This window comes from Portunus trituberculatus, chromosome 28 (genome assembly GCF_017591435.1).
Source record: "Portunus trituberculatus isolate SZX2019 chromosome 28, ASM1759143v1, whole genome shotgun sequence".
Lineage (NCBI taxonomy): Eukaryota > Metazoa > Arthropoda > Malacostraca > Decapoda > Portunidae > Portunus > Portunus trituberculatus.
Genome location: NC_059282.1, coordinates 6,642,059 through 6,655,622, shown reverse-complemented (window position 1 = coordinate 6,655,622; position 13,564 = coordinate 6,642,059). Strand labels below are relative to the sequence as shown.

At 42.4% G+C, this 13,564-nt stretch overlaps 1 protein-coding gene across 1 annotated transcript in view; it reads right to left on the bottom strand.

Annotated features, from left to right (window-relative positions):
- Positions 1–6,533: 6,533 nt before the first annotated feature.
- Positions 6,534–13,564, bottom strand: part of LOC123510302 — a 179,215-nt gene continuing 172,184 nt past the window's right edge. Inside the window, exon 14 of the mRNA XM_045265305.1 lies at positions 6,534–11,668. Coding sequence (XP_045121240.1) covers positions 10,121–11,668 — 1,548 coding nt within the window. The 3' untranslated portion in view covers positions 6,534–10,120. The remainder of the gene's footprint in view (positions 11,669–13,564) is intronic.

Below are 13,564 nucleotides of genomic sequence, written 5' to 3'. Positions count from 1 at the left end.
TTTTTTTTCTTTTTTATTTATTTGCTATTTTGATAGACTTTCCTACATACTTTTCTCAGTAATATGGAGTACGTATACTGTATCAGAAGAAGACCCACCCTCGCCTATCTCTCTCTCTCTCTCTCTCTCTCTCTCTCTCTCTCTCGTATGATAAAACCTATCTTAATGTAATACGTAATGTGTGTGTGTGTGTGTGTGTGTGTGTGTGTGTGTGTGTGTGTGTGTGTTTTCACTGTATGATCTGCTGCAGTCTCTGACGCGACAGCCAGACGTTACCCTACGGAACGAGCTCAGAGCTCATTATTTCCGATCTTCGGATAGGCCTGAGATCAGCAGGCACACACCACACACCGGGACAACAAGGTCACAACTCCTCGATTTACATCCCGTGTGTGTGTGTGTGTGTGTGTGTGTGTGTGTGTGTGTGTGTGTGTAATCTATGTATTGGTGGACATGTGGCTGTACACCTGCTGGATATCCCCAATCCCCACTCTCCCTCCTCCCTTTCACCCTCCCACCTACCTCCTTCCATACTTGAAAACCCTCATCACTCTTCCTGCTCTTCCTCTTTCTAGTAGCAAGTTAACAGCGGTTCCCAAACAACATAGCAGTAACCTAGGTAAGTGTTTGTTGTTCCTCGTCCGTCTCCTACAAAAATGAAGCAGATAAAAAAGAACAATGGAAGGAAAAAAAAAATACAAGAGAGAGATGGAGGTATGAAAGTTAAAAAATGGGTTCGAAATACATGAAAGTTTATATTTGACTGAAAACAATAAAATAAACAATAGACATAGACAAACATTAAACACACTGCCTGCTCTTTTATTCATTAGAAAGTCACACACAAACACACACACACGAGAGAGAGAGAGAGAGAGAGAGAGAGAGAGAGAGAGAGAGAGAGAGAACTATTGTCACTTTCAGAACCAATCAAACACGCTTCGCCCTGTGGTCATCAGTGCCACGTCAGGAGAGGGACCACGGTAAGGCAGAAGGAGGGCAGAGGGGATATACTGGAGCTTAAACATGAGACACCTTGACACATGTACCTACTTATATCTGCCCAACACAACCCTGACGCTACATAACCACGATAAGCAAAGATATGAAGAAATTGATTCACGAGAGGGGCCATGTCACTCACTCAGCTTTTCATTGTCCTGCCTTATCTGCTGGAAATTTGTCTAGCTTTACTTTTATCTACTGTAACCTAACTTCACCTTACATAACTTGAGCTATTAACTTCTATAACTTTCCTTAGCCTTACCTTTACTTACCCAACCTTACTTTATCCAAACTCACGTAGCCGTATCTAGTGCAACCTAAACTGACTTTACCTCTGCTAACCTAGCGCAACCCCAAACCTTTCCTAACCTAACCTGAAATTAACTAACATGATCTAACCAAAACGAACTTAACTTAATCTAGACTTTATACAACAGTTAACTTTACTTCAACGAATTTAACTTAACAAAACTCCATATAACAACATAAAGTAACGTGATTTCACCTCTAAACTAATCTAGACTTTATACTTTATACCTCTAACTTAATCTAGACTTTATACAACAGGTAACTCTACTTCAACGAATCTAACTTAACAAAACCTTACATAACATAACATTAACTAACATTATGATTTCACCTTTAACCCATACTAACTCATCTTAACCTATATTGACCAACTTTATGTAACAGTGAGTAACAGCGAGGAAGGTCACGAGAAGAACCGTCCCAGGAAGAGGCCCACTGCACGTCAATCACCACACACTGCTGTCCGGCGGGTATTGTAAACGTGAAGTAAGGAACAGAAGATAAGCACGTACATAAGCTTCTCTCCTGCCACTACAAAAGGAACACGAAGGAAGAACACAGAAGATTTATTCATATGAAGTTGTTTGTAGGAAAGTGTGGATGTTAGATGCTACCACCACCACCACTGCTACTGCTACTATTACTACTGCTGCTGTGGTAATAGTACTGACTTTAGGCGAGAATAAACAGCACATGAGGATCGAATGAAGCCTGAGAACAGCACTAACAAGTCATACTTGCTTGCTCTCATTTCACTCCGCTGCAACCTTGACTAAATCGTAAATATGAACGAATCAATAAATCGTTTTCTCAACCTCCTGCAACGATACTCTCTCTCTCTCTCTCTCTCTCTCTCTCTCTCTCTCTCTCTCTCTCTCTCTCTCTCTCTCTCAAGCAGAAACATGATAGTGCAAATGGTTAAGTTGTTTGTTTACCTGTTAGTTTGTGCGTCTATGTAAGATTAGATTTGATAGCTTATCAGTCAAACAGTGTCCTGACCGATTATTATTATCATTATTGTTGTGATTACAATTCTTGTTATTACTATCATTACTATTATTATTATTATTATTATTATTATTATTATTATTATTATTATCATTATCATCATTGTTATTGCAGAAGCAGGAAGAAAGGAAAATCATTATTTGTTTTTCCTTGAAATCACTGTAGTATTATCTTATCTATCTTACATTTCTCAGTTCCTCCCCCACTCTCTCTCTCTCTCTCTCTCTCTCTCTCTCTCTCTCTCTCTCTCTCTCTCTCTCTCTCTCTCTCTCTCACACACACACACACACACTCCAATTAGTGTTTCGTTAACATACAGTGACTTGCTATAATGCCCAGCTATATAATCCATTAGGAGATAAGCAATAATGTGAATACACACACACACACACACACACACACACACACACACACACACACACACACACACACACACACACACACACACACACACACACACACACACACACACGATAAGTCAAAGGGGAAATGATTCATATCATAAAGATAGGAACAGGGGCACGTGTTGTTTTATCATTGTTATCATTATCTTGTAATCCTGTCGTGTACTCGAACTGCCGCTTATCAGTTCACGAAAGGCAGACAGGAAGGAGGAGGAGGAGGAGGAGGGGGAGGATGATCGGTGTTACAATATACGCTTAATTCATACTATCTTCAGAGAGAGAGAGAGAGAGAGAGAGAGAGAGAGAGAGAGAGAGAGAGAGAGAGATACAAAGCACCAGTTACGAAGGTAGGTAAACATATACAAAGGAAATATTAATGAACGGACACACACGCAACGAACAGGACAATTAGATGGAAAGATAGACGGATAAAGATCAGAGAGAGAGAGAGAGAGAGAGAGAGAGAGAGAGAGAGAGAGAGAGAGAATTAAGAAGATACATACAATGGACGTGCAGACAAACAACAGACAACACCAACACGTCAGCTAGTAGGTAGAAATATTGTCATAATCTATTCAGGGGTTACGTACGCACAAAATAATCAATAAACAGTCGATGCAGATCAAAGGACATCTATTACTTATGTATTACAGCTTGTAGAGAGAAAATGAAACAGAAAACGGAGAGAATTTATGTGAAAAGTAAAAGATGAAGTATATAAAATTATGAAATGAAAAGAAAACAGGACATTACGATAAAAAGAGGAAATAAAAAAAAACAGGTGTAAAGAATTATGTAAAAAATATGATAAGAAAAGAATAAACAGATAATGAAAATAAAAAAACCAGGAAATGAAAAAAATAGACGCGTATAGAATAATGTAAAAAGTTATCATAGCAAGAAAAAATAAACCAGAAAAAAATTAACATTAGCAAATAACATTCAAGAAAATAAATAAATACATGAAAAAGAAGGAAAATAAGAACATTCAATGACCTAAAAACAAAACAAAACACAATCAAATATGGCAATCGATTAATGAGTGTGCGTGTGTGTGTGTGTGTGTGTGTGCTGTCGTCTGTTGGTCACCCAGCCAGCCTTCCCCATTACGGAGCGAGCTCAGAGCTCATAGACCGATCTTCGGGTAGGACTGAGACCACAACACACTCCACACACCGGGAAAGCGAGGCCACAACCCCTCGAGTTACATCCCGTACCTACTTGCTGCTAGGTGAACAGGGGTTACGTAACACATTAAGAAGCTCGCCCATTTGCCTCGCCGCGCCCGGGACTCCAACACGGGCCTTTTCGGTTGTGAGCCGAGCGTGCTAACCAGTGCACTACGCGGTGTGTGTGTGTGTGTGTCCTCTTCTCTGAACTTTAATGGTCATGACGGGTGACAAAAGCTAAGGTTAATATTTTAGGACGCTTAGGCGAGGCTGGAACCCTAGAGAGAGAGAGAGAGAGAGAGAGAGAGAGAGAGAGAGAGAGAGAGAATGGTATAAATGAAGGATGAGGTCGGGAGGATGTGAAGGTGATAAAGGTTGAGAGATACATGGAAAGGTTAAGAAGAGAGGAGAGGAAGAGAGACTGGCCAAGGATGAATAGTAGAGGTATAGTTTAGTCGTAGTCGTAGTAGTAGTAGTAGTAGTAGTAGTAGTAGTAGTAGTAAAAGAAGAAGAAGAAGAAGAAGAAGAAGAAGAAGAAGAAGAAGAAGAAGGAAGAAGAAGAAGAAGAAGAAGAAGAAGAAGAAGAAGAAGAAGAAGAAAAAGAAGAAGAAGAAGAAGAAGAAGAAGTAGTAGTTGTGGTGATGGTAGTAGTAGTAGTAGTAGTAGTAGTAGTAGTAGTAGTAGTAGTAGTAGTAGTAGTAATAGTGGTAGTAGTAGTAGTAATAATAGTAGTAGTAGCAGTATTGGTGATGGTGGTGATAGTAGTAGTAGTGGTGGTAGTGGTGGTAGTAGTAGTAGTAGTAGTATAGCAGTAGTAATAGTAGTAGTAGTAGTAGAAGGGGAGCCAGTAGCGTTACCTAATAAAGAGTAACAAGATGAAGGAAAGAAGACACACCCAGTTCAAAATTAACAGAAATCTCTACTACTACAGTCAACACCTTTTCTCCTCTCCTGCTCGTATCACTGGCTTATCAAACTCTTTACAATGGTGGCCCTTAGACAGTTAATATTAATGGAAGATGATGATAAGGCAGATAAATGTTGACGCTTTCCTCTTTTACACGTGCCTGAGTTTGAGCATATCAAGTGTCTGAGTAACATGACGTGTTTATAAATGCGTTGCTTGCGTGCTGTGCCGGTGGAGACCTGGAGGGATAAAAATTGTTTGGATGTTATTGTGTTTTTCTTCCCCTCTCCTTCCCTTTGTGTGTGTGTGTACCTCTCTGCTAGTTTAACCCCTTCAATACAAGGCCACATTTCTATCTTCAGATTTGTCCACGATTAGGCCATTTTATTGACATCAGGAACGGTATATGAAGGCCATAGTCTTCACTACTTTAATCCCCCACATAAGTTTTTGAAGCTGTATAATATCATCAGATAGTAAGCAGAATGAATATGGAAACGCGTCATGGTACTGAAGGGGTAAAGGCAAGTTTGTAATGTTCCGTTTGTGTGCGCGTGTGTGCGTGTGTTATGCTAGTGAGGAAAGACACGCACGTTTATCAGGCATTACATTGATGACGATTAGGGTAATGGAATAAGGCTGCAGCTGCGGCGGTGGTGGTAGTGGTGGTGATTACTCTTAGCAGGCGGTGATCCATGGGTAGAACAACACTGACGGGGGCCAATCGATGTGCTGCCAATGCCTCTTCCCAGAACCCTTATAAATGAGCTACCAAGAAAATACCAACTCTTACTTTCTCACACGATGGCGGAAGTCACGTGATCACAATACGCAAAGGTCAATCTTATTCTTCTACACGCCAAAAAAAGAAAAATGAAGAAAATGCCTTACCCAAAGCTTTTCGTGTCACTACACATGTATTGACTCATGAAATATACATTGAGCGTTGTAGCGATGCAGAGCGTGGAGGAGAAGGCGGAGGAGAGTGAGGGAGAGGGAGGGCGCGACTTGAGTAGTGCGTGGTACTGATATCATCAAAGAGCACAGCGTGATATCAGAAAAAAACGCTCCACAACTGATATACAATGATAACGCTATATCGTGTTAATCAGAAGTCACTTATTTGTGTTCCGTGTAAAGTTAGGGAATGGGGCAAGGAGGGTGAAGGGGAGGGAGGAACGCTCAGGTGCAAAGTGGGTTGAGTATCGAATTCTGTCCACGCGTCTGCGGCAAGCTGACGTCCAGGATAAAAAATGAACGCCAGTATAGCCCTCATGTCAAAACCTGAGTGTGCATGCTCATAGAAGATGCATGCTGTTTGAACCACACACGCCAACTCGCTTCCAATATACCTAAAACCTCTCATTGTTCAGCTGCTGCTGCTGCTGCTGATACGTATATATATATATATATATATATATATATATATATATATATATATATATATATATATATATATATATATATATAGATCGAAATGTACTAGTCTATACACGTTGTGTGTTGTTGTTGTTGTTGTTGTTGTTGTTGTTGTTGTTTTTATTGTTGTTGCTGTTGTTGTTGCTGCTGCTGCTGCTGCTGCTGCTGTTGTGTACCCAACCCCATTCCAAGCTGACTCAGTATGTAGGCATGGAGGAAGTTAATTAATTATAAATCAGGCAAGGCCGCCTTCTGGAATGTAGCACAGAAAGCTGCATCACACCTGAACACAGGGAATTGAACGCACACGACTTACTTTCTTCATTTTATTGTCAAAATGGTAATGTCGTACAAATAGTATTGAATGGCATGTCATAGAAAATTGGATATCTAACGGCAGATGAAAACGCGCTGGCCAGCCCATCTGATGGTGGCGGCGAGGCGGCGACTGGCGGTGGCAGGGGAGAAATGGTGGCAGGTCCGTGCCTCGGCCTCGCCTGACAGGGTCACACTTTAATAAAACATTACAAAAGATCTCCACTGAAGTACACCAGAGTTATAAAAACGTCAACCAAACGTCTGATGCATCGCGAGTGAGGGGTGATGTGATGGTAAGTCGACGTCACGCATCTTGTGCGAGGCGCACCACTGGGCACGCCACGCGCTGCTCCTCAGGAGTGCCTCTCACCTGGCGCAGGATGCCATTAAAGAAAACGACGGGCACATTTTTTGCACCATTTTTTCCCGAAAATGTGATCCAACAAGACACCATCAGGCGGGTCTGGCGTTGCCAAAGAAGGAAAATATAATTTGTTTAAGGCTCTGCTTACGGCACCCGAGACTCGTTCAAGACTCTGCAGCTTCACTACACAACCTCAAAAAGCTTCATCCACACCCCCAGACGCTGCCAATAAAGCCTTAGAATGCAAGACACAACCCCATTCAACGGCTGACAAAGAATACAAAATAAACTCCATAACCCCACACACAGAAGGATTGGAGGTGCTCCCACAGTGGCCCGGCCTTAACATAACCACAATGCCCTCGCCTTCACCTAGGAGCTACATGCGTGACCCACAACACCTTAGACACCACTTAGGAATAAGAAGCGGGACCCCAACGTGGCCACCTCTGCCCCAAACGCGGGGTGATGACGTCGCCCCCTGCGTCAGGTACAGATCCTGAGTTTTCTCATTTTAAGAACTAGAAATAACACGGGAGAGGATAGAAACTAGATGTAACGTATGAGTAAATAACATATCGCCAAGACACAACAGGGAATGTGTGTATATCAACGTAAACAACAGCTACGGTGATGATAACAAGACAACGTGTACAGGTTTTGGTAACGGTGACATGGCTCCGCTGATCATGCTCGCGTGACGCTCTAACAAATTGCTCGCTGAATGTTGCACGTGAGACTTATTCACTGCCAATAGAGAAGGACTATTACTGGTGGACTTGCAGAGCTTTAGATCAATCCCATGCCCTCTGCTTGGGCTATGGCTGGCATCGTTAATTTGGCTTTGATATTAATGACTATGAGGTGTTGCGTGGCTGCGCGTGGCCACGAAAACATTATGCATAGTGTAGACATTGAAAGCAGCAAGAGCAATGGCACTGTCACGAAAACAATAACGAAAGGAGAACACAGTAACACTCACTTTGCCTCACTCAGTCTGCTGTCAACACATCTACTTCCAGGTTGCCTTTTCAACATTTTTACCTTACACTACCTATGTCTCATGACTTTTTCTTTGAGAACAGCTATTTTACCTATCTTTTAAAGTCTGATTATGTTTACAAGTCATAGCAGGGACTGGAAGCACTTCTATCCGACACATAATATATAATAGTACACGTCGGGAAGCGGGCAGCTATTAGATTATGGACTTTCTAAAACCTACGATCTTTTAATTTTTTTTTTTCACGGTAACACAAAGTTCTACAGATTTGTACCCAGGAATTTCCAAGGTGTGGGGAGGGGATGCACGTGGGGATTGAACTTTGTTGGAAATATTGTCATTGTTAGGTATAAGTACTTTGTGTTAAGGCATCTCTCCAGGTAAATATTTAACTGATGTCTGGCCGATTCTGTGACGTATAATTTTTTCTCACTACAGAAGTTACATGGCAACTGGTAACTGGTGAATCAGGCAGGCAGTGGTTGAAGATTTGAAATATTGGTTAGCACCCCCTCTCTCACCTCTGGGCACTCACTATTATACGGGGCCACTCAGCAGTATGGTGGTCAGCATGATCACCATAGCGCATCATGGCAAACTACTTCAGTACTGAATTTTGCTACCATCATGGGAAGAATAACTAATAGATAATGATGAAAATAATGGAATTTACAATAATTGAGTTGACGTGACAACAATATAGTTGGCATGCCTACTTTGCCGTATTCCATGTATCCTTTTAAGCTCCATACTACATGAATGCAATCAATACTTCTTCAGGCAGTTCCCTGGCTTCTACTTTACTCACAGACATCGTCGTGCACAGTCACAGTCGTAAGTTGTGTCCTGCTTCTTCGCCATGATAAGATTGTGACCACCTCAGCTTCGAAGGTTTGAACAATGGTGAGTTCGAATCGGAGCTGGTTATGACTCACCATGACGACCAGGCAGGGCAAAACTTATGACTGACAAACAACATAAAAGACACAATGTATTCCCTGCTTTCCTCCCTTCACCTACTCCTTGCTTACTCCTATTTTCTTCCTTTCATTCCTTTATTCCACTCTCTCTCTCTCTCACACACACACACACACACATCGAGAAAAACAAAGGATCAGTGTACCAGAATTAAATACTAAATAAAGTAGACCAAAATGATGCTCTTAGATTACACTTTAACATGCTACGTGTCGTGTCAGTCAACACTCTTCTACTGCAGTCTGAAGCACACTATTGGTTTAGCATAATAATAATCTTTGAAAATATCAAAATACCTGCACAATTCACAATTCACAGGGTATAATATGTAGCAGCCTTAAACTACACACTTACAGGACTGTTTAACCACATAATGGGGAATGCTAAAATTTGTTTTGCATGAGGAGAACCTAAAACTTGTTAAAGATTGTGTATTTCAACTGATTAATGAATAATGAATCTGAGTAATGGAACTCACTAAAAGGTCTGCATGTTGAGTGTAATGCGGGTGTGAGACAGGTGTGGGGCACCAGCACAGCTGCGACTGGGGAGTGAGTGGTGGAGGAGAGGAGGAGGCACAGAGAGGAAGTGAAGATCACAGGAGCACTTCATGATTGGTGTAGTGTTTTGGCACAACACAGGATGCTGCCCAGCCTCCCACACCTGCTGCACACTCACCTCTCTTTATCAGCTGCTTTGGCCTTGAGCAAGACAAAGATGTGTAGTGTTAACCTAAAAATATTATCACAAAGCAAGAACATTGGTGTTATTGACTAAAAGTAAGATTAATTACTTAACATAGTCTAGTTGGTTGTAGTGGAGAAAATAAATACCCATTAAATAAAGGCATGTGAGTGGGTAGTGCCCCAGTGTGGTCCTGCACCAGTGTATCACATCTCTTATGCACTCTTTACTATTCCCCTTGTTATCAAAACCATCAGAGTGCAAACCACATCAGAATACTGGACTTGTAAAATCTTAGATCTATATATATATTTATATATGATCTATGAAACATTACAAATTTGTTGGCACAAAGTGGATGATGAACCCTCACATGTGAGTAAGACGGAAACACTGTAGTCTCTCGCAGAGGTGTTGTGTGCCCAGCAGACAATGCCTTCAGGGAGAAACAACAACAGGACCAGTCAACTGCACTACAAGAGTTACACAGTAAAAAAAAGCCACCCAGATGTGCTTAAAGTTTCTGGCCCAGTCAAGCCAAAGAAGAGGATTTCACACCCATTCCTTGGGCTGGCTCTGGCTGGAGTGACAGGAGTGTGTGGACGAGTGGACACTGACAGTGTCTGCTGTCTCTGATGGAGGGAGGATGGAGGCAATGCTGCCTGCAGGGCTGGCAGTGATGAGCGAGAGCTTCTCCCGAAGGCGATCGGGCACAGAGGAGTATGAGTTGGTCTTTGATGACGGCGGAGACGTGGAGGAGAGTCTTCTCTCTGCTATTAAAGCTGCACGACGGGGCCTCTCGGGGCAAGTTAGCCGCCTCTCCTTGGAGGGACTGTGCTGCTTTAGATTCTTCTCTGGACTGCTGAACCGTCTCCTCTTGTCAGGACTGAGTCCTTCGTCCAGCACTGAGCGCTTTCTCTTGTCTGGGCTGGATGGAGGTCTGTTGTATGCCTCCATACTAATGGATCTTCTGTATTTACTCTGCCCAAAGTCACAGTCTAGTCCCTCAGGACTGACTGACTTAGTGACTCTGAGAGAGCTGTGAGTGCGAGCTCCTCTGGGAGAACTAATGAAGGCCTCGTTGACAAAGCCCCGCATGGGACTGGCTCTGTTGCTGTCTCCAGCAAGCAGCCCTCGAGTAGAGCCATTCCTTGCTCCACTCATATGGGGGCTGCCATTGGCACCTCCCAACACAGCATTCACTGAGCTGAGGGATCCATTCAGGGAGCCCATGAGGGATCCATTGACAACAGGCTTAGCTGTCTTCTCCTCATCTGCCAAGAACTTGTTTATAAGCCAGTTGCCTTCACCAAGCCTGTGGTGTTTTTCGGGACTTCTCACTTTCTGTCGCTGTTTGTCTGGACTGGAAGATCTGCGTGCTTTATCAGGACTCACTGAGCGGTTTCTGGACTTTCTGCGTTCGTCCTCCAGGCTGGAGCGTTTGTTAGGACTGCGGGATTTTCTGGCTTTGTCCTGAGCCTCAGCTCTTCTCTTCTTGTCGGGACTGCGACTGCGATGGTGAGTTTTGCTGGGTTTTGATTTGGACTTCTTATCATTGCTACTCTTTGATTTCCTTTTGTCAGGACTCTTGCCTTTGTGTTTGTCTGGACTGAGTGACTTGGGGCGGAAGGCCTTGAAGCTGATGATGGAGAACCTGCTGGACAGCCTGCCCTTGACTCGTGCCTCCCCACCCCCTGCGGCACCATCCACTGCCCCAGGGCCACTCTTTTCAGAATCTGTGGGAGATGTGACAGTGCCGTCAGGACGGCGACTCGGCCTCTTGTGTGGCCGACTCAGCTGACTCTTGGCCACCCGCTTGGCTTTGGTGGCTGCTCGCCGCACCTCATTCACTTTCCTCTTGAAGGGCAGGTTGGTCCTCACCACCGTGGGGTGCACAACATGGTTAGTGGTGATGTCAGCCGTGCCGTTGGCCATGGTGCCGTTGGCGGTGGTGCCGTTAGCAGTAGTGCCGTTGGAGGTGGCACCTGCTGTGGGTGTGACTGAGTACTGCAGAGCAGCAGAATTCTTATGCTGGACGGTGCGGTTCTTCTTAAGCTTGACTGGCTGAGGAGCCTTCCCGAACACCTTCACTATCGCCACCTGAGGGAGGAAACAGTGGCAGTGAGAGAGAGGAGGACAATAAGAAGTCACCATGCAACATTGCAAATAAAAACTTAAAAAAACAAAACATAAATTGATAAAGTATGCATGAATTAGAAAACAGTAAAATAAATGTTGTTAGACTATAAGAAATGATATATGAAATATATGTAAGGTACAGCTAGTGTTCATTAAAAACTCTAGAGTATGAGAATACTGAAAAGATTTCATATATATATATATATATATATATATATATATATATATATATATATATATATATATATATATATATATATATATATATATATATATATATATATATATATATATATATATATATATATATATATATATATATATATATATATATATATATATATATATATATATATATATATATATATATATATATATATATATATATATATATATATATATATATATATATATATATATATATATATATATATATATATATCCATAACACAGTGTTGTCTATGAAATACTGGCATATACATCAATGCCAGAGCAATTTCAACATAATGCACTACATGTACATAAATTTCAACAGTTATTTCGAGTTGTAGCTGCAGTGGATCACTGTGGAGAGGTGAAGCACATTCACTCATTCAACATGTGGCAGAATCCAACATGGGGAACACTTGAGGCAGCACGACAGGGTACTACCAAACTGCTACCCACAACCACCACACTACAAACATTTGTAATTATAAACTATGTTCTTCAAAGTACAACAAACTTTCTGCTTACAATGTGTCAAATAGTAAAGCTGCATCAAGTAATGGTCTCAAAACTACAGCCAATTCTTATCAGTCTTTATCATAAGGCACCAGCACTACATACAAACCTTCAATATCAATCTTTGTCTTTTTCTCATCAAGGCCAATATCTGTGTCTTGTGTTGTCTCACTCTGGGTGTCGGACTTTGAATTCCTCCTCTGTAACATGCACAAAACCACATGCAACACACACATAACACAATCCATAGCAGGACAACCCTCTGATTTCTGTATCCCAGTACTGAGTGACATGCAAATGCTCATCTAGGAAACTGATAGAGCAATGGTGGTGATGGTGGTGGTGTGAGTTATGTGGGACTGAGAAGGTGATGGCTCAGTGGGGTTTTGGCTGGATCATGAAGGGAGCAACATGTCATATCAATAAGCACAGCAAGGTAGGGAACCATTCATACATATGGGTGAAGGGAAAACATTTAAACATGCAGTATTAACAACCATCTTGACTTCATCATACAGTTTACTTTATCATTCCTTATACTCCACACTTCTCCCTTCTTGTACTGGGAGAAGATACTTGTGGGTACTGTACTATGGAGAGGCTTAAGCAGACTATGGTGTGAGAGAAGTACCGTTTTCTCAGTTATAGAATTAAAGGCAGGACTTCCCACCAGCAGATCAGTGCCAGTCGTTTGTCTACTGTGTGGAGTTGTACATTACTGCTGCTTGGGCTGGCTGTGAGGAACATGATGGAAGAGGTGATGGTGGAGGAACAGTCAAGAGGAAAGGTGAAGGGAGAGACCAGGAAGACAGGAGACAGAGAAATGAGAGGAAATGCGGGGCCGGCAGCAGACGTCCTACCCATGAGGGGCGCTGCTGGCCCTTCTGAACCCCGGTGGTGTTGGTCCTGCAGGTAAGAGGAAGAGGAGCAGGAGTAGGAGGGTTCGAGGTCCACCTTGAAGGTTGGATCCATTGTGCAGATACCAAACAAAGGCATCTGTAAGGCACAGTTGAGAAGCAGGTGATATGATCGAGCAAAATCTCACTGAGCAGTAAAATTAATCCTGTCTATATTTTGTTTGTTCATTTGGCTTTGTATGCACATCAGTTTTCTGTCACATGCATCAAAAGATTT